The sequence below is a fragment of the Jatropha curcas genome, chromosome 5, assembly GCF_041381405.1.
Source record: "Jatropha curcas cultivar XTBG-Jc1 chromosome 5, XTBG_Jcur_1.0, whole genome shotgun sequence".
Classification (NCBI taxonomy): domain Eukaryota; kingdom Viridiplantae; phylum Streptophyta; class Magnoliopsida; order Malpighiales; family Euphorbiaceae; genus Jatropha; species Jatropha curcas.
In genome coordinates, this window is record NC_143155.1 from 22,177,636 (window position 1) to 22,194,801 (window position 17,166).

General features: G+C 34.0%; 3 protein-coding genes across 7 annotated transcripts; 2 read left to right on the forward strand and 1 right to left on the reverse strand.

The window, feature by feature from the left end:
- Positions 1 to 619: 619 nt before the first annotated feature.
- Positions 620 to 6,224, forward strand: LOC105650640 (NagB/RpiA/CoA transferase-like superfamily protein). Of its 2 annotated transcripts, none has more exons than XM_020676704.3 (7): positions 620 to 1,275; positions 2,251 to 2,382; positions 3,302 to 3,669; positions 4,418 to 5,162; positions 5,268 to 5,364; positions 5,450 to 5,504; positions 5,747 to 6,224. In XM_020676704.3, the coding sequence occupies exons 1-7, from the start codon at positions 774 to 776 to the stop codon at positions 5,807 to 5,809; spliced, it is 1,962 nt and encodes a 653-aa protein (XP_020532363.1). In that variant the 5' UTR covers positions 620 to 773; the 3' UTR covers positions 5,810 to 6,224. The 2 variants fall into 2 exon arrangements, with proteins under 2 accessions (XP_020532363.1, XP_012092951.1); XM_012237561.4 differs by having other exon boundaries at positions 622 to 1,275; positions 3,296 to 3,669.
- Positions 6,225 to 8,048: 1,824 nt separating this feature from the next.
- On the reverse strand, positions 8,049 to 11,936 carry LOC105650639 (BED zinc finger and hAT dimerization domain-containing protein). 3 transcript variants are annotated; one of them, XM_012237560.4, is made up of 6 exons: positions 11,487 to 11,936; positions 11,297 to 11,372; positions 11,122 to 11,194; positions 10,554 to 10,772; positions 9,434 to 10,302; positions 8,049 to 9,272 (listed from the first exon to the last, which is right to left on the reverse strand). In XM_012237560.4, exons 2-6 carry the CDS (start codon positions 11,309 to 11,311, stop codon positions 8,355 to 8,357), a joined length of 2,094 nt encoding a protein of 697 aa, XP_012092950.1. In that variant the 5' UTR covers positions 11,312 to 11,372; positions 11,487 to 11,936; the 3' UTR covers positions 8,049 to 8,354. The 3 variants fall into 3 exon arrangements, with proteins under 3 accessions (XP_012092950.1, XP_020532370.1, XP_012092949.1); XM_020676711.3 differs by having other exon boundaries at positions 11,122 to 11,190; positions 11,461 to 11,936; XM_012237559.4 differs by having other exon boundaries at positions 11,461 to 11,936.
- A 1,442-nt stretch (positions 11,937 to 13,378) lies between these two features.
- On the forward strand, positions 13,379 to 17,161 carry LOC105650638 (uncharacterized). Of its 2 annotated transcripts, XM_012237556.4 has the most exons (6): positions 13,379 to 13,525; positions 13,992 to 14,067; positions 14,754 to 14,965; positions 15,796 to 15,874; positions 16,659 to 16,858; positions 16,978 to 17,161. In XM_012237556.4, the coding sequence occupies exons 2-5, from the start codon at positions 14,016 to 14,018 to the stop codon at positions 16,853 to 16,855; spliced, it is 540 nt and encodes a 179-aa protein (XP_012092946.1). In that variant the 5' UTR covers positions 13,379 to 13,525; positions 13,992 to 14,015; the 3' UTR covers positions 16,856 to 16,858; positions 16,978 to 17,161. The 2 variants fall into 2 exon arrangements, with proteins under 2 accessions (XP_012092946.1, XP_089578002.1); XM_089721876.1 differs by having other exon boundaries at positions 16,659 to 17,161.
- Positions 17,162 to 17,166: the final 5 nt, after the last annotated feature.

Here is a 17,166-nt window from a genome sequence, read left to right on the forward strand (position 1 = left end):
TGTTTGCCTTTTTTCTCTCAACAATTGTTAAAAAGTAATTCATAACTAAAAATTTATAATTATTAGCATAAACTTTTTAGTTTTATTAATAATAAAAATTAAATATCATGATTTAGATTAGAAATTTGAAATAGCCAATGTTATCATCTTAACATTTTATTTTTTTACTAAATTGAAAAGTATTAAGAATTCTTATTTTGATTTTCATGTATTCTAAAAAAGAAAAACAAAAAAATTTAATCAAAGTAATATGATTTGCGACTTCGAATTATAAATCCGATCATCTTATTTTAATTACCATTTAAGTGATTCTTGATAAAATTAAAAATTATTTTCATAAATATTCCTTATAGAAATTTTAAGTTAAAATTATTGATTTTTCAGCAAAATATTAAATTAATTAAAAATTTTAAATGATGTTACATAAATAAGTAGTATAAAATAAAATTTAATTGCAGTACCAAATTTCACCACTTAAACTAGCTAGGGTATAAAAATTTTACCTAATATTTTCTTTAATCATACTCCACAAACGGGCCCATCAAAACTCAACATCAGTCGACACACATCAAATCAAATCTTCTTGTTGCAGGCTCCAAACAGCTTCCTATACCGAAACGATGCGTTTTTGCTATGCCTGCACAGTTCAATAGAATTCATTCGATAAGCATCAATCAAACTCTGAAGTTTCAACTTGTCTCTGCTTTATGTCAATGGCCTCTCATCGATTATATTCTAATCATCACCTCTTTACAGACTGAAATTCACGCTCCATGGAAGCTCGTCGAGGTTGGCGCGCCGTCCCTAAGGTTCGTCAGGTCGGATTTTTTACTCCCAACGAACCTCTGCCGCCGACACGGAGTCAGTCTGGCCCGCCGGACTCTAACTCGCCACAGCTGGCCAATTCTCCTGCTAGTAACTCCTTATCTCCTGTCATGATTCCCCCTCCACGTCACATGTCCGATAATCTTGCTCACCGTGCCACCTCGCCTCTTCCTGTTCCTGAGGCACCTGCCTTCCGCCGAAGTATTACCGGTGGAGACCACGTGACGTTGGTTGGAAGCTATAACCCAACTGAGTCGCTGCTTGGTCAATCTCCGCCGTCAGCTAGAATCGTTGATGGAGAATTCTCAGAGGAATCATCTCCTGGTTGGCTTCGCAGGAGCAATTCTGCTAAATTCGCTTCTAGTTTTCCTAGCGGTGGCTTCGATTTGACATCTCTTAAGTCATCTGAGAATTTGGAAGTCCAAGAGAAAAAGCCTGTTGGAGGGCCTGGTAATCCTTATTCACAATTTGTAGCTATCTATGTTCAACGTTTATGAATTTGGCTTTATACTTCAAGAAAAATATGAGCGTCTATTTTTCATTGCTTAACTCTTTTTCAAACCATGGTTTGATCAGTTGCATTTCGTTCTTTTTATGTTGAAATGGTGGTGACTGTGCTATGCCCTTCTCTGACAAGTAACTGAACTCGAGCTCCTGTATGGCAGGTAGGGGTTTCACTGTAGTTACTAGTTACTTGTTAGCTTAATAGGAACAGTGTATTGGTAGTCTTTAATCTTTATCATATCAAGCTTGTCCTAGAGAGAAATGAAAAAAAATATATATATATTTTTATTCTCAGTAGAATGGAGTGTTCTTTAATGCTAATGTTTCTTTATGGCGTACTTGGCTGTCTTGGTGAAAAGAATCTACTGCCCTCTTACACACTCTGGGTGATCTATGATTCTGTATCTGCATAATGTGATCTATGCAACTGTTTCCCTTCAAGATGTGATTGCGATTTTAGTTGGAAAATTAATTTGCCCGTTAAGACAGCCATAGGGTTAACTGGTTTGTATGAGAATTTGGTTCTAATAGGACAGACAATTTCTCTTAGGAGCCCTTTTGAAATTTTTAATAAGCATTTTTGTTATTGGAATGTGTTTTAAGCGCCTTGAGTGCATAATGAATATTAAGGAAGGCAGATCATATTGATAAAAGTAATAACATAACTTTTCGATCATGCTAACTTTTGCATAAAAGCTATAAATTGTCTGATTGACGTGTCTTAATTCCTAGTGTGGGTGAGGCTACATACGAGTGAAAAGTTGTTGAAGTATTTGTATATAATTCTTCTGTCTCCTAGCTGGTTTTGTCATGAGTTCGGTTGCTCTCTTCCATAAGGTAGAATAGAACATTTACATTTGCATTGGGTTCTTTGTTTCTCTTCAATATTTCCTTCATGTTGAAACTGGAATAATGTTACAGAAAAAGGTGGAGGGGTTGTAGAGCTGCAAAATGAATTGCAACCAAGTTCCAAGCCGTTGAAAGCAAAAACTACAAGGGCTGAAAGACGAGCATTGCAGGAGTCCCAACGAGCTGCAAAAGCTGCTGCAAAAGGTTTGAAAATTCATCTGTAACAATCTTCGCTTTGCTAATACATTTACTATTTTGTTACTTTGAAATAATTTTAGCAGTAACTTGTTTCACATTAATATATATCCTTTTGTGCCAGGCGTGCACATAATTCCAGTCGACTTTAGCTAAGTTTTAATCCCAAATATATGGATCCACTTTCTCCATTCATGCAATTAAGGACGTAAGCTTTAGGAAGATCTATGGATGCTGAATCTTTTTTTACTACTTTTGTACATGTCATATTAAGCTTTCCCTTACCCTTTCCTTTTTTATGCTCAACTTTTTTATCATGGCATATTGGATGGGTTTTACTTATATGTGTCCAAACTCCAAACTATATCAACTTCTTTTATCATCTTTTTTTTTTTCCCTCTAATTGCCACTTCCATCTTTCTGCAAACATATTCAATTCATTTGCTGATACTTTATTGTATTGCCACAAGTTCACCTTATCATCATCATTTTTGCAAATGTTGGTGATCTGTACATTTAGTTTCTTCACCGCTCAATGCTTGCTATACTTAGTAGCTAGTTGAATCGATTGCCAATACAATTTCTTCTTTAGTTAGTGTTATGCGATCATAGGGGACTGCTCATTTGTCACTTCAATCATACCACCTTAATCCTATGGTTTACATTTTCCTCTATTCCACTTTATGTGAGATAACCTAGATATTTGAAATGTGTGTTTTTTGGGACCTTTAAGCCTTCTAGAGTCGCACTAGTCATCTGAAAATATCATATACCAAGTTATATTTTGTTGAAAATTCTTTGTCCATGCATCCATGATTAGGGCAAAAAGATAAGGGCTCAAGGCCAATCCATGGTAAAGTCCAACTGTTGCTATGTCCACACAATTTGCAATTTCATATTCCTATTCATTATGTTTTTGTAGCCACAGGAGAAGCAGTTGGAAAACCTGCTATTCTATCGGAGGGAGCAGCTGCCAGTAAACCTGCAAAGCAACAGCCATCACAAAAGAAAGATGTTACTCCTCCAGCTGCATCATCAATTGCTGCTTCTGACAGAAAAGGAGTTGATCGTCCACCTGAGAAAGAGAGGAGGAGAGAAGTCCCTGCACCACGCATGCAATTTGATGATAGAACTCGAGTGGAAAAGGCTAAAAAGCGTGCAGTAGTCAATCAAACTGAAGCTAGGAATAGAGTTGAGTTGTTCCGGCACTTACCGCAGTATGAACATGGAACTCAGCTTCCTGATCTTGAGTCAAAAATCTTTCAACTTGATCCAATGCATCCTGCCATTTACAAGGTAGGTGCTTCAATTAGATAACTAGTGGCCAGTTTATCTGTCAATTTTTCTAGTAGGATTATCTACTTCAAACTATGATCCCGAAACACGTGTGCTAAATTATGGTTACTGTTTCATAGAATGGACGCAGACATTACAAACTTACGAACTAGCTTATGGCAGTAACATAAAAGTTGGCATGCCTCTATAATGTTAATCTTATTATCATTATCCTAATACCATTATGGGCATTGCCAGTGTTGCCCAGGTGTCATTTAATTGTATGTTCTATGAGTACTTTCATAAAAGTATTATTGCACCTGAAACATGTTGATTTCCTACAATTCCTTTTCTTTTGCCATTACCTATTGTATGGGCCATGAATCCACTGATGAGAATGACTTTCATTTTCTCAAATATTATCTGAAATCTTAGTAACTTTAATCTATGAAACGTTAAGATCTGTTTAAGGTTGTGTATTTTTAGATTACCATGTTGAGCACCTCTTTTCTGCCTAACAACCACTGGTCATTTCTATAACATGAATCTGGTTTGTTTCCTTCTGTTAACTAGCGAGGACAATTAAGTAGGGATTGATTAGTATATTTTGAGAACTTGATAAAAGATGTGGTGGTGGAAAAGTTATCTCTGTGCTTTTTACTTGTGAAGGGAAGAAAAATGTCATTGGTTTTCACACCATTTTATGTTACCTACGTATGGGTTGTGCTGCTCTCTGCATTTTAATGTAACAATTTCGAAATTTCCTCAGGCCGGCTTGAAGTATTTGGCAGGAGATATCATTGGAGGTAATGCCCGTTGTATTGCGATGCTACAGGCATTTCAGGAAGTCATTAAAGACTACTCCACACCACCAGAAAAATCTCTTACCAGGGATTTAACTGCAAAACTTGGTAGTTACATTTCCTTTTTGATTGAATGCCGACCGCTTTCAATGAGTATGGGAAACGCGATTAGGTTTCTTAAAAGTCGTATTGCGAAGTTACCTTTAACTTTTTCGGAGTCAGAAGCAAAAGCGTCCCTCCGTTCAGATATTGATCGTTTCATAAATGAGAAGATAGTACTTGCTGACAAGGTGATAGTTAGACATGCTGCTTCAAAGATCAGGGATGGGGATGTCCTTCTCACATATGGATCATCATGTGTTGTTGAGATGATTCTGTTATATGCACATGAGCTTGGGAAACAGTTCCGGGTTGTGATAGTGGATTCACGTCCTAAGCTTGAAGGCCGAGCGTTACTTCGCACGCTGGTGGCAAAGGGCCTGAATTGTACATATACTCACATAAATGCTGTTTCTTATATCATGCATGAAGTCACCAGAGTTTTTCTGGGGGCTTCCTCTGTATTGTCCAATGGAACTGTATATTCAAGGGTTGGAACTGCATGTGTTGCTATGGTTGCTCATGCATTCCATGTTCCAGTGTTAATATGCTGTGAAGCATATAAATTTCATGAAAGGGTTCAACTTGATTCAATTTGTTCAAATGAACTAGGTATCTGTTCTCTCATGTGAGCTTATGTTTATATTTCTTTCTTCACTATTTGCATATCCTTTGTTTTGAAAACAACTATAGCAAATATCTTGAATTTGTTTGCAGGTGATCCAAATGCTATTGCAAAGGTTTCTGGAAGAACGGATGTAAATTACCTTGATACTCTGGCCAATAAAGAAAATCTTCAGCTTTTAAACTTGATGTAAGCTTTGAGATAAAGTAAAAGGAAATATTCTCTTTTTATAAATGGTACTGAATTTATACATGTTTACCTTATGTTTGGACAGGTATGATGCCACTCCTTCAGAATATATCTCTATGATTGTCACCGATTATGGCATGGTAAGTACTTGAGATCAAATTGAGTCAATCTTAACTGTAAATAAACATTTTTCTCGTTAATGTTGAAGGAAATAAATATTAATCTTCCAATTTGTCCGCTTCTTCTTTTAATTTCTAATATCCGATTTTCAGTTGAATTTTCTCTCTCCATTTTAGATGTCCGTCAACTTTGTGAAGTTTCTTGATGCTTGACATTTTCGCCCAACTTATGTTTTATGTTCCTTTTATTGCTATTATTATAGATCCCTCCTACGAGTGTGCCAGTTATTGTTCGTGAGTACGGGAGAGAGCACTTGTGGATATAGTTCAACAAGAATGAATGTATTACTGGGCAAATTGGGCTCTCCATGTTCAGTTTCAGTTATAAACTCCAGCTCAATTTCCAGGAATTGCATTCATTAGCATGAGATTTTTACAAGCTCTTAGTTCTGATATTCTCCGGTTAATTCTTTCTATGCCTTTGTCAAGCTTATATTCAATTTTCTTAGAGTATAATACAGAATGAGGAAATTGTGGCCTCTCCTTCGGGCATCGGAGGTTGGTAATCTTGTCAAGCTTATATTTATTTATTTAGGCCACGTTTATTTGTGCTGAATTTTGAATGTTGTATCTGAATTAATAGCTAAGACGATTAAGAAGTGATATCAAGAGTTGATTGTTGAATAATTAATAAGTGATATATTTTATCATTTTTAATTATAGAGGTAATTTTGTCTTTCATTTAATTAGTTACATGGTTTATTGAATCAGATTTCAAAAGTAAGTTTTTAAATTCAAATATATAGTTTGTTAGTTCAATTCAAACAAATTAAGTTTATTCAAATAGATGTGGTGTAATTAGTCATCCTATCTCTCGTAGAAAATCCAGGGAGTTCGAGTACTCTTCACTGTAAAAGTTATTATCAATTTGTTGAATATCATTCAAAAGAGAGGGTTATCATATACTGTGTAACACACAATATTATTTCAATTCATTGGGTTTTTATATAAAAAAAAATATTTGGATTTCGATTCATTGGGCTTTTATATAAAAAAAAATATTTGGATTCATTGGGTCTATATATAGCCGGAAAAAAGAAAAAAAAAGTTAGTAAACTATCAATAAGATAAAATAAAATAATACTTTGGTTATTGTTGTAGAATTTCACTCTAATGCTCCAATAATTGCATCGAGGTGGAAAAAGGTTTTTGTTTTTAATTATTTAAAAAGCAAAATGGGATGTTAATTTATCGCTCAACATGCCGCGAAGCAATTTGCTAATTTTTTTTGGTTGGTTTCAGAACTGAGAACCAAAATCAAATTTTGAAATAGGATTTTATTTTTTTATTTTTTTGATTCGGTCAATAAAGGGTTTAAAAAATTTTTATATCTTTAAGCATTATTTTAATCTGGTCAACAAATTTCTTTTAACTATTATAATTTTTTAAAAATATATAACATAGACATTATTTTTCGTTCGCATTTGAATTTCAAGGTGAATCAAACAAATATATGCTGAATATAAAATTTATTGCCATGTAAAAAATAGAAAATTTCTATTAAAATCGATTCGAAAACTCAATTTCTATTATCTTTTTGTTATGAGGTATCTGAATGAGAGTTTTTTAACAGTCTACAGAACGTGGTGCAAATTTATTGTTTGACATTAAAAATAAGATGAAATCTATGGACGGCTCAAAATATCTTATTCACCGCAATCTCTTATTTTAAAGAGTTTTTAGAATCCCCCGTTTCTCATTTTAATGAATAGGGGATCCTAAACTATTTATTTTATTTACAAAATCGAATTTAAAATATATGGATTTAATCTCTCGAAGAAAGAATTGTATAAATCCATTTAAGCGAAAATCCATCTTTTAATTTCATAAATTTACAAATTGCATGATTTTATAACATTTTGAATAAATTTATATCATTGCTTCAATAAGAAACTTTATTCTCATTGATTTGGTCCGTGATTGGAGTTATGAATCCGGTCTAAGCAAGTAAATTAAACTAAACACGAAGGGAGCAGAAAAAAGAAACAAGGTTGCTTCCAATTTAAGATTTTCTGAAATTAATATTTTGTTACTATATTTCCATATACTATATAACATTGCCCTACATTTTTGGAAATATATTGTTTTGCACATATTTTTTGCCTGTCACACTATTATATTCTTTTGTATTTTTTTTTTTCATTGAATACACGGTCAAATTAATTAATTTCGGCAGAACAAAGGGATAAAATAGTCAATAAATATAGGGAGGGATAAGTTAATTTTAGTAAAGTACAATGATAATAGTAATTTGTTGATAAAAAATATAAAAAATTGACAAAAAAATATAACAGCGTAACAAAAACAAAAGAAAGACAATGTAGGAGCAGTGTTATATATTATGGCAAAATGTACAGGGACAAAATCATAAACTTTTCTTTTATTTTTTTATTTTTTTCCAACCAAACACACTAAAAATTACAAGCACATACATTCACAACATCAAGTAGTGGTACTGTGTCTAGTATGATAAGAGTAATTCCATGCATTTAAATGAAACAGCCCTGGCAAAATACCAGCCAATTTGCTAATCTGATATAATATATGACAAAGATTCTCATCTTCTTTGTTTACATCATAACATGAGATTAATCTGTTAGCCTCTCTAGTTAGCTTCAACTGTACACAAATACATAACATTGATACATACAACAATAGGAAAAGAATATTGAGAACTAGTTTCCTCTTTGTGAGTGGAGGCTAGATTACAGACTAAGCAGGACACAATCTACATTAATGGCATCCATTGCCCTCAGCTTCCATTCACCAATTATAATTAGTGTTTCTCATTCTTCATTGTGTATTTATTTATCATTTTTGTTTTTTCTCAGCTCCAGCAGTGCTGTTGTTATCTGCTGTTGCAGCAACTGCCAATTCCATTAACCTTTCATAGTCTATTTCTGTTGATTTGTACTTCAGCATGATCCCTCCTTGAGTCCAAGACCTAATACAAAGAATAGCTTGTGTGCTATCATGTGGCATAGAGAACCGTTGCTTATCGATTTCATCCCCTTTACTGCAAAAATGTTCTTCAGGTGCTACTGAAGTTGGCTGCACTGCTAAAAAATCCCGAGCCATCACAGATAGCCGGGGGTAGCGTGAACTGTTGACTTTCCACCACTCCAGAACATCTGTTGGTATTGGAGCAGGAGGCTCTGATAGATATTGAGTGAGCTCATCAGTGGCATTGCTCAAGGTTGCCCGTCGTTTTTTTCGAGCAATTTCCTCTGCAAAAGAAACACTGCCTCCATCTTCTGTCTCTTGAGCACCATACCCACTTGCCATGGATGGAAAATGACTTGATGAGTAATTCCTTATAAAATGGTTTCTGGCTTCTTCTAGATAATTCCCTGTGCTAAGACTCTCGGGGATGAGCTCGCTTTTTATTCGGGGATCAAGAATTGCAGTCATGAAGGTGAATATGTTGCAAACCTGACTGTTATAACTCCTGGCCTTCTTAGCCATTTCTTCTGCAGCATTTTTAAGCCAATCTGGACTGTGACGGCACTCTCTGCATATTGTAATCATCTCCGAAATATGATCCATGAAGAAAAGAACCAATCCAATGGTAAGTAACTTGCTTGTGCAAATATTATTTGTGGTTTTGTAGAAAGGCTCCAAATATCCATGCACAATACTAACTGCATTCTTTTCTGTAGAGCTCAGCAGCATCCTGCTACCTAATGTCTCCTCATACTTCCTTATAACACCATCCATAGCCTTACCAGCCTGCATTGTGAATAAGTTCCCAATTCAATATCACCAAACCAATGGCACTAATCCCAAAGTGTGTGTCAGTGAGCGGGTGGTTGTGTATGTGTGTGAGCGTGAATGAGTGCAAGTAATTTCTTATATCTTATGCCAAAGATCTCAGATGAAAGAGCAACTACCTTGCGCACAAGATCCAGCATTTGGTAATTACCACTCCATCGTGCTGAAGTTTCAAGTGGAAATTTCCAACTGCCTTCCTGAAAAGCTGTAGCTAATTGAGTAAAATCATCTGCCATCTCTGTGGACGAATTTAACTCTAGCACAAACTCCCTAATCTTGGAGATAACTGGTTTTGTGGTTCTTAATCCATCATCTATAATCAAATTCAAAGCACGAGCAGCACAAGGAATGTAACAAAATGGTCCTGCTTTCTGACCATCTAAATCCTCTTTCAGGGTGTGGCAAGCATGAATTGCATTCTGACTGTTATCATGGGTGCAAGAAAGGATTCTATTCTCTAAATTATACATCTTAAGAACCTTCGATAGAGAATGATAGATCTCAGAACCCCCAAAAGGGTAAGGTATATGACAAATGTCAAGAAGGACTTTTCGAAAAGACCAATTTTCATCTATCCATTGGCATGTGACGCTCATATAGAAGATTTGCTCATACGAGGTCCAAAAATCCAAAACAATTGAAACCTTAGAAGAAACCTGTTCCAAAGATGCCCGCACATCTTCCTGCATGCTCCTAAAAACTTCACGAAATACTGCTTTGTACTTGTCACCTGACCAGAGTTGTATCGATGGGTTCAGAAATTTAAATGAGTTTGCCAACCACTTCTCCTCCAGGGTTGAAGGAGGAAGAGAAGCTAAGATGAGCCACTTAATGAGCAACCAATTCAGATGATCATAATCCACCTGTGCTTTCCCTTGAGGTTGAGTTTTCTTGACCACAGTAATCGGTTGTGGTGCTGAACTAGTAATGGAATCTCCAGACTTATCATATCCTGGATGCCGATTACTAAGGTGCCTTCCCAAATTGCCTTCACCGATAAAGAAGGATATTACAGTCATAAGAAAATTGCACTTATCATCATATCCATCTGAAAGTAATGCATGGAAAGGAAAAAGAAAGAGTAATCTGGAGAATCCAGTTTCCAACATAGCTACATTTATGCTGTGAAGGCAAGAAGCTCATGATGCATCACAAAAGCACTAGAATTTATGGGGCGGGACTAGTTCTTTTGTTTTTTCATGGGATAAAAGGGAAACAGGACAAGTACAAGAAATTAACCTGTGGCAGTTGCAATAGAATAGCTCTGACCACAAAACTTGCATCTCCGACTCTTTCCATCAGGAGCGGTCTCAAAATACTTGAGATAAACTGACGTCATTGTCTTCTTTCTTTTAGTTGGAACAACAGCATTTCCCTTCTCCGAAGAGCCAAGTCCAATATCTATTGGATCAACATTTTGAATGATTGCCATATCCATCACAGCTTTGGGTTCCATATCTAATCCAACAAGCAACAATGAAAGGTTTACACATAATATTACCTTAAAGAAATCGAATTAGACAAATGATTACATCAAATTCTGGAAGTCGAATATCCCCAATTCAATTTAAAATCCAAAACCATGTATTTGCAATTAGCAGAACACCATGAATCCATGGCAAAAAGATCAGTAGATTACTGATATTAAAATCAATACTAGAGCGAAACCTTTATTTATTAGTTGCATTGAAAATGAATAGCATTGATTTAAATGGTCAATCTACCAAGAAGAAAACTTGAAGTGAAATCCATATTCATAAATAACTCACTGAGAAAAAAAAAAGAGGGAGAATTTAGAGAAATGTACCTTTATAAGTTTTAAATGCGTTATTTACAGTCCAGTCCATTTGATTTGCAGCTCTCCCACTCACAGTTCCTGTCTATAATACATTTCTCGTTAGAAAAACAGCAAATTACAAAAAATTCATAACAAAAAATAAATTAACATCAGAAATCCAAAAGCATTAGCTATAAGCTCATACCACTCCAAAGTTCATAACAAAATAAAACCTTGATGACCCACTACTAGAACTCTTTCCCAATTCTAATAAGCAGAATCTACAAAATAGAGATGGGAAGGGTAAGTTTCAAATAAGAAGTAAAATTGGAGAAAAGTTGTAATTGGGTAGCAAATAAAAGTACAAACCATGTGATCATCGAATTGGTTCTTACTTCTTTCTTTCCCTCTCTCCCTTTCTGTCCAGTGATCGAGTGAAGAACAGAACAGAAGAAGCAAAAACCAACAAAACAACACTCAAACCAAACAGAAAGAAGAAGCTAAATAAAGAAAGAGAGAGAAAAAATGGAGGGAGATCGATTTGGCTACTTAGATCTAACTAAGCCGGATCTGAGCCGAGCAAATGACAAACAATAATATAAATTTATTAAAAAAAAAAGAACCCACAGAGAAAAAGATTAGCTTTTTCTAGTTTGCAGAGCCGCCACGCGACGCCTGTTTTGAGGGATCTATCTCTCTTTCGTTTTCTTGACGGCTTATTTTGACGCCATGTGAGTTTGAGACAGAAAAGGGAGAGAGAGGCTCGGCTGGTGAGACTGGGTAGAAGAGACATTCAACGAAGGAAACAGCAAACCAAAGACAACCAACTCGAGCTGAGTGGCTCGGAGCGAGTGACTCTAATTTCAATCACATAAATGTAATATTTTTAAAAAAAATTCAAAAGCTTGACTCAGGTTAAATTTTTGAGCCAGCTTTGTCTTAAAATTAATTTTTTATGAGAAATATTTTTTTTTCCTTTTAAAGTACGCCTGTTTGCTCGAGCTCTCATATCCATTGTTAAGAAAATTTCAAATATAAAATTTTAAAATTTTTCTATCTATTATTTTAGGATAGTTACTGTTTATTTTAAAGTCTAAACATATAGAACAAAAAAAAAAAAAGATATATAGTAAATATAGATAACTATAGTTTTTTTTTTTCTTTCTTATAATTGTTTTGTTGGGTAAAACGTAAATTTTTATTGATTATTAATTGTATGTTTAAAGGTCCACTTATTTCCAAACAAGAACTCGTGTGAAAATTATTTTCCTGATTTTAATATTTTGGATACTAACAAAAATTAGTCAATGAAAAATATCTTATTAATAAAAAAAATAAGACATATTTAAAGAAAATGACTTTTTAGTTTTAAAAGAGAAAAATAAATATTAACAAACCTATTATAACATTTTAAGTACATATTTTATAATTTATTAATTGTCGACGGTCACCGTGATCTTGTGAACGTGATTATTACAATTCTATAATTATGCTTTTTTTCCTCATAATTAACAGTAAATTTTTAAATGCATTGCTATGATTATAAATATTTTTATGAGTTGTTGATTTTTATATTTTTTAACTAATTTTTAATGTTCGAATCAAACAATGAAAAATGAATAATTTGAAAGATAATTTCCAGGAAATCATTATACTTTTCAATAATGAGTTATTTTTCGGACACAAGTAAAGCTCAAAATTTTTAACTAATCAATAAATACACGCATACTTATATATTGATTAGCCATTATATTTGTGTTAATTTTAGTATGAAATCATATTTTAACATTATAAAAATTATATTAAAGAAAAATTATAATCAGCAAGTACATAATTTGATCCTTAAACTTTATAAATAATATTTTATAGCCTTGAACTTTAAAATTAACATTATAGCATTTTGAAATTTTTATTTTGCAATAATCTCACACCTCGCCATATTAGTAAGAATAATTTTTAAGATTTTTAATTTTATATACAAAATATTGATTTATGTGGTTTGTACAACATTTAAAACAATAAATTTTCCATTTTTAATTATCCAATGAGTGTGTAATCGATATTAATTTTGCAAATTCAAGTTTTTAATAAATCAAATAAAATATTTAATAAATATAATTTTATAAATTGAAATATTTAATAAATTAAAGTAAAAATTGCTAAAGCTATAAAATATTTGGTGAAAAATACATTGGTAAATTTATGTATTAGCATAGGAAAAAGAAAAAAACGTACATTAATAAAAGGTAAGATTATATGTTCCAAATGGGCCGAGGCCAACCGGATCATACTACAACACAAATAAAACCCGATCCATGTTGACGCTGTTGGACCAACCGGTAAGGCGGTTTCTATCTGCCTGCCGATTGCATTTGCTATAAATTCTCATTCCATTCATCTTTCAAATCAGCTCCTCACCGGCACGTTATCGAAGGTAAAGTCTATTTTTTTTCATTAATCGGAATTTGTGTGCTAGGCTAGGGTTAACTTTTGGGTAAATCGCGGAAAATATACCTAGGATTAAATTTCCATGGTTAAATTGCTTTGAATACGTGCTTTTCCTTTTAATTGAACTTTGATTTGATTATGAATTATGCGAAAATTTTGAGTTTTTGGACCTTTCATTTCATAAAGATTGGGTCTTTATCTTTTAAGTTGTTTTGGGATATGAAGTTTTATTAAAGGGGCACAGCTGTTAGTGGTAACTGTAGCATTGATACATAATCTGAATATTTGCTTCCCTAATATGTTGATTAACTTTCCTGGTTAAAATTGATGACTCTTTGCTTTCTTTCTTTTATTTTTTATTTTTTTTTATGGTTTGAGAAATTAACTTACAATTCTTACTTGTGTGTTGTTTTTTAATTCTAGTTGCTTAATGTGAATGCCTAAATTTTCAGGTCAATTTTTTCTTGGCCATTGAGATGTTGGCCTTTACTGGAAATACTGTTGGAACCTTACCTCTAGCTGCACCAGGTATGTTTCTTAGTAGTCGAGATGTTAATAAAGTAATATACATTCAATTATTTGGATTTCCATTCAAATGTATGCTTGCGAGCTGGTTTGACGATAAAACTAAGTTTGGACAAGTTGATATGAATGTTCCGAATAGGTGCATAGCTATGAATATCTGCTTGATAGGGTCATTTTGGAGTTATGAAACTTCAACACAGTGCATCATCTCGTAAATGGAATTTCCTTGAGTTGAGCTGTATAAATGGTTTTTTTTTTTTTTTTAATGATTATTGCTTTTAGAACATAGAAAGTTGAAGAGGACTGGTTTCTCACCTTTATTATCACATCTCTCTCTCTCTCTCTCATGGAACTGTTGGTTAGGCCAACATATAGAAATATGTAATATTAATGTATGTGTTATTAATGTTTTGTAGAGACTAGCTGATTCAGTGCGGTTTCTGTTTTAATGTTTTGTAGAGACTTTATCTTCTTAGAATATTTTCTCTTTTACCAGAAGCTATCATTTCTATGCAAACTAGCTGGGAACTTCTATGACATGTAATTGTTAAGTTCTGAGTTAAGCATGAAATATGATGGTTACTCCATTTTTTAGGTGCTAATGTTCAAGTCAAGGTGCTCCCTGACAAACTACCATGATCTTGTTCTTAACATGTTTTTTTGTGCCAACTTTAAACTACTGTATGCAGTTGGAACAAGGACTGGTTGCGGTCATATTAAACAAACTGGCTGCAGTCTAATCGTCGTTGCTGCACAGTTTGGACGTTCTGATCCTCCAAATGGGTTTAATAAGCTTGTTTTATCAGCTCCAATTGGGCTTGGCAAGCAATTGCAACCTATTTATGGAAAGAAACATTTCAACAGAAAGCAATCTGCTTCTATTACATGTTATGCTGCAATGGTGAGATTATATACTCTGTATATATTCATGTCAAAATTGTTTCAGATTTATTTCTATCCATGTTCGCCACAAGTTGAACATAGGAATTTCTAGTTCTCTTTCATTAGCTTTGATATAATTGATACTTATGAAGGTTGTAGGTTTTACTCATTTCTCAGTAACCTGTGACATTTTGTGTAGGCTGTTTTATAGTCTCTTGTTAGCTTCTTGACCAGGAAAAAAAAAAAAAAAAAAAAAAAAAAAAAAAAAAAAAAAAAAAAAAAAAAAAAAAAAAAAAAAGAAAAGACACAGCTATGCTCTGAGATCTTCCTAAAGCAAGAATATTTCACATTTTAATTGTTTGTCTTTGTGAATTTTTGTTCTTCATGCGTTGACATGGCTATCTAAGTTGCTTTAGTTTGTTACATTTATAAGTTTGACCACTAAAATGGAAATCTGTAATTTCCACGATGCTGAAGGCCAAGTAATGAATCTCTTGCCCATCCAATATGTCAAGATTTTCAGGCAATCGTGATGTTCTTTCATGTTCTCAGTTCGATGAGATAAACTTTGCCAAGACAGTGATACTATGATAAACAACCAAAAGAAAAGGACAATTGCTCATTTTAGAATTCGATGAGATAAAACTATGACAGGACAGTGATACTATGATAAACAACCAAAAGAAAAGGATAGTTGCTCATTTTAGAAAAAGCCAGGAGATTACAATATTACAAAGCATAAGACACTTCTAACTTCTATGGTATATTCCTTTCCTTTATATGTTCTAAAGATGTTTAACAAAGTGTTCCAAGGTTTTTAACTCTCTTTGCATCTCCTCTTTCCTGCAGAATGCAAGATGTTCTGCGTCGGGGCAAACTCAAACCGTTACCCGTGAGGCTCCAACAATTACTAAGGCTCCTGTACGAGGTAATTGCTTATATTATTAAGCTAACAAATTGCATGGTGTATCATGGAAAATTTTGCGCCTTGGTGGAGCTGAACCCCTGGCTCCTGCATCTGCCATATATTGTGGTAAAGTTGATTTTATAATAGACTTGAGAATTCCTGTGTGTGTCATAGATGACATGCTGTCAAATTGATATAGCATCATTCCAAGCTGGAACTGCTTGCTGAAGCCATGTGCTGTAGGTCATGTTGTGGGTTAAACTAACAACAATAACAGCTGTTGTATGAGCACTAGACATGCATATGAAACTCAGTTGTTAACTTGCATGTTGTGGCATGGGCAACCTTATGCCTAGCTGGAGCTTTGCCTCCAATTATCTGTGGTTAAGACGGCAAGCTTAGGTTTAGCAAAGCGCTATTTGCTTTCATTTGGCCGTCCTGCATCCATTTCTTCAGTTGGTGTGGGTTTTATTTGGATTATGCGGATAATTGCTAAAGTATCAATATCCTGTAAAAAGTTTTCCCATATTTATCTTCCATTTCCTTTTATTCTTCCGGGCATGATAAAATTTAGTAAGTATCATGGCCTAAGATCAAATCCTTGAGTTAGGAAACTCCCTTACATGCAAGGATGGTGCAGTGGGAACCTTATGTTGTTTGAAATTTTTATTTTCAGAAATGCATATTAAATACGATTATAATTCTTTTTTCCAGTTCTGCAGAAACTTTGCGTATCATATAACCGATTTTATATGTTATAAATTTATGTCTTTTTTATGATTGCTTACAATGGTCTGCATTTCAGAACCAACCAAGACACCAAAACTTGACGATGGCGGACCTGGACTTCCACCCCGTGATGATGGTGGTGGTGGAGGTGGCGGGGGAGGTGGGGGAGGGAACTGGTCGGGTGGATTCTTCCTTTTTGGTTTTCTTGCATTTCTAGGCTTCTTAAAAGATAAAGAGAGTGAGGAGGACTATCGGGACAGCAGGAGGAGATAAAAAGTAAAGGATTTGAAATTTTTTGGCCGATTTGATTCTCATCTTATGGTGTATTCTTTTTTAACTTGAATTAGATAAACTAAGATAATCTTGTTTTCCTTTTGTGCTTCACTAAATCGCAGCTAAAAATATCAGCAGTCTCTTCATCAAGCATGTGTTCCAGTAACCATGAATCTTGATTTAATTTTGCCGACCCTATTTGGCTGAACAATTTTCTTCTTGCAAGTATGGTTTTCAGTTCCTGAGACTCAGTTTGATTGTAAGCTTAACACACATGATTATAATGTAGCTCGATTTTTTCTGTCATTTAT

Coding starts and splice junctions, on each gene's coding strand:
- LOC105650640 (XM_012237561.4), top strand. CDS start 774: ATGGAAGCTCGTCGAGGTTGGCGCGCCGTCCCTAAGGTTCGTCAGGTC. Junction 1,276..2,250: donor AAAGCCTGTTGGAGGGCCTG/GTAATCCTTATT, acceptor ATAATGTTACAG/AAAAAGGTGGAGGGGTTGTA. Junction 5,505..5,746: donor TTGTCACCGATTATGGCATG/GTAAGTACTTGA, acceptor CTATTATTATAG/ATCCCTCCTACGAGTGTGCC.
- LOC105650639 (XM_012237560.4), bottom strand. Junction 10,303..10,553: donor TTCTATTGCAACTGCCACAG/GTTAATTTCTTG, acceptor TTATCGGTGAAG/GCAATTTGGGAAGGCACCTT. Junction 9,273..9,433: donor TGCTGGATCTTGTGCGCAAG/GTAGTTGCTCTT, acceptor TTCACAATGCAG/GCTGGTAAGGCTATGGATGG.
- LOC105650638 (XM_089721876.1), top strand. CDS start 14,016: ATGTTGGCCTTTACTGGAAATACTGTTGGAACCTTACCTCTAGCTGCA. Junction 14,966..15,795: donor TTACATGTTATGCTGCAATG/GTGAGATTATAT, acceptor TCTTTCCTGCAG/AATGCAAGATGTTCTGCGTC. Junction 15,875..16,658: donor TACTAAGGCTCCTGTACGAG/GTAATTGCTTAT, acceptor TCTGCATTTCAG/AACCAACCAAGACACCAAAA.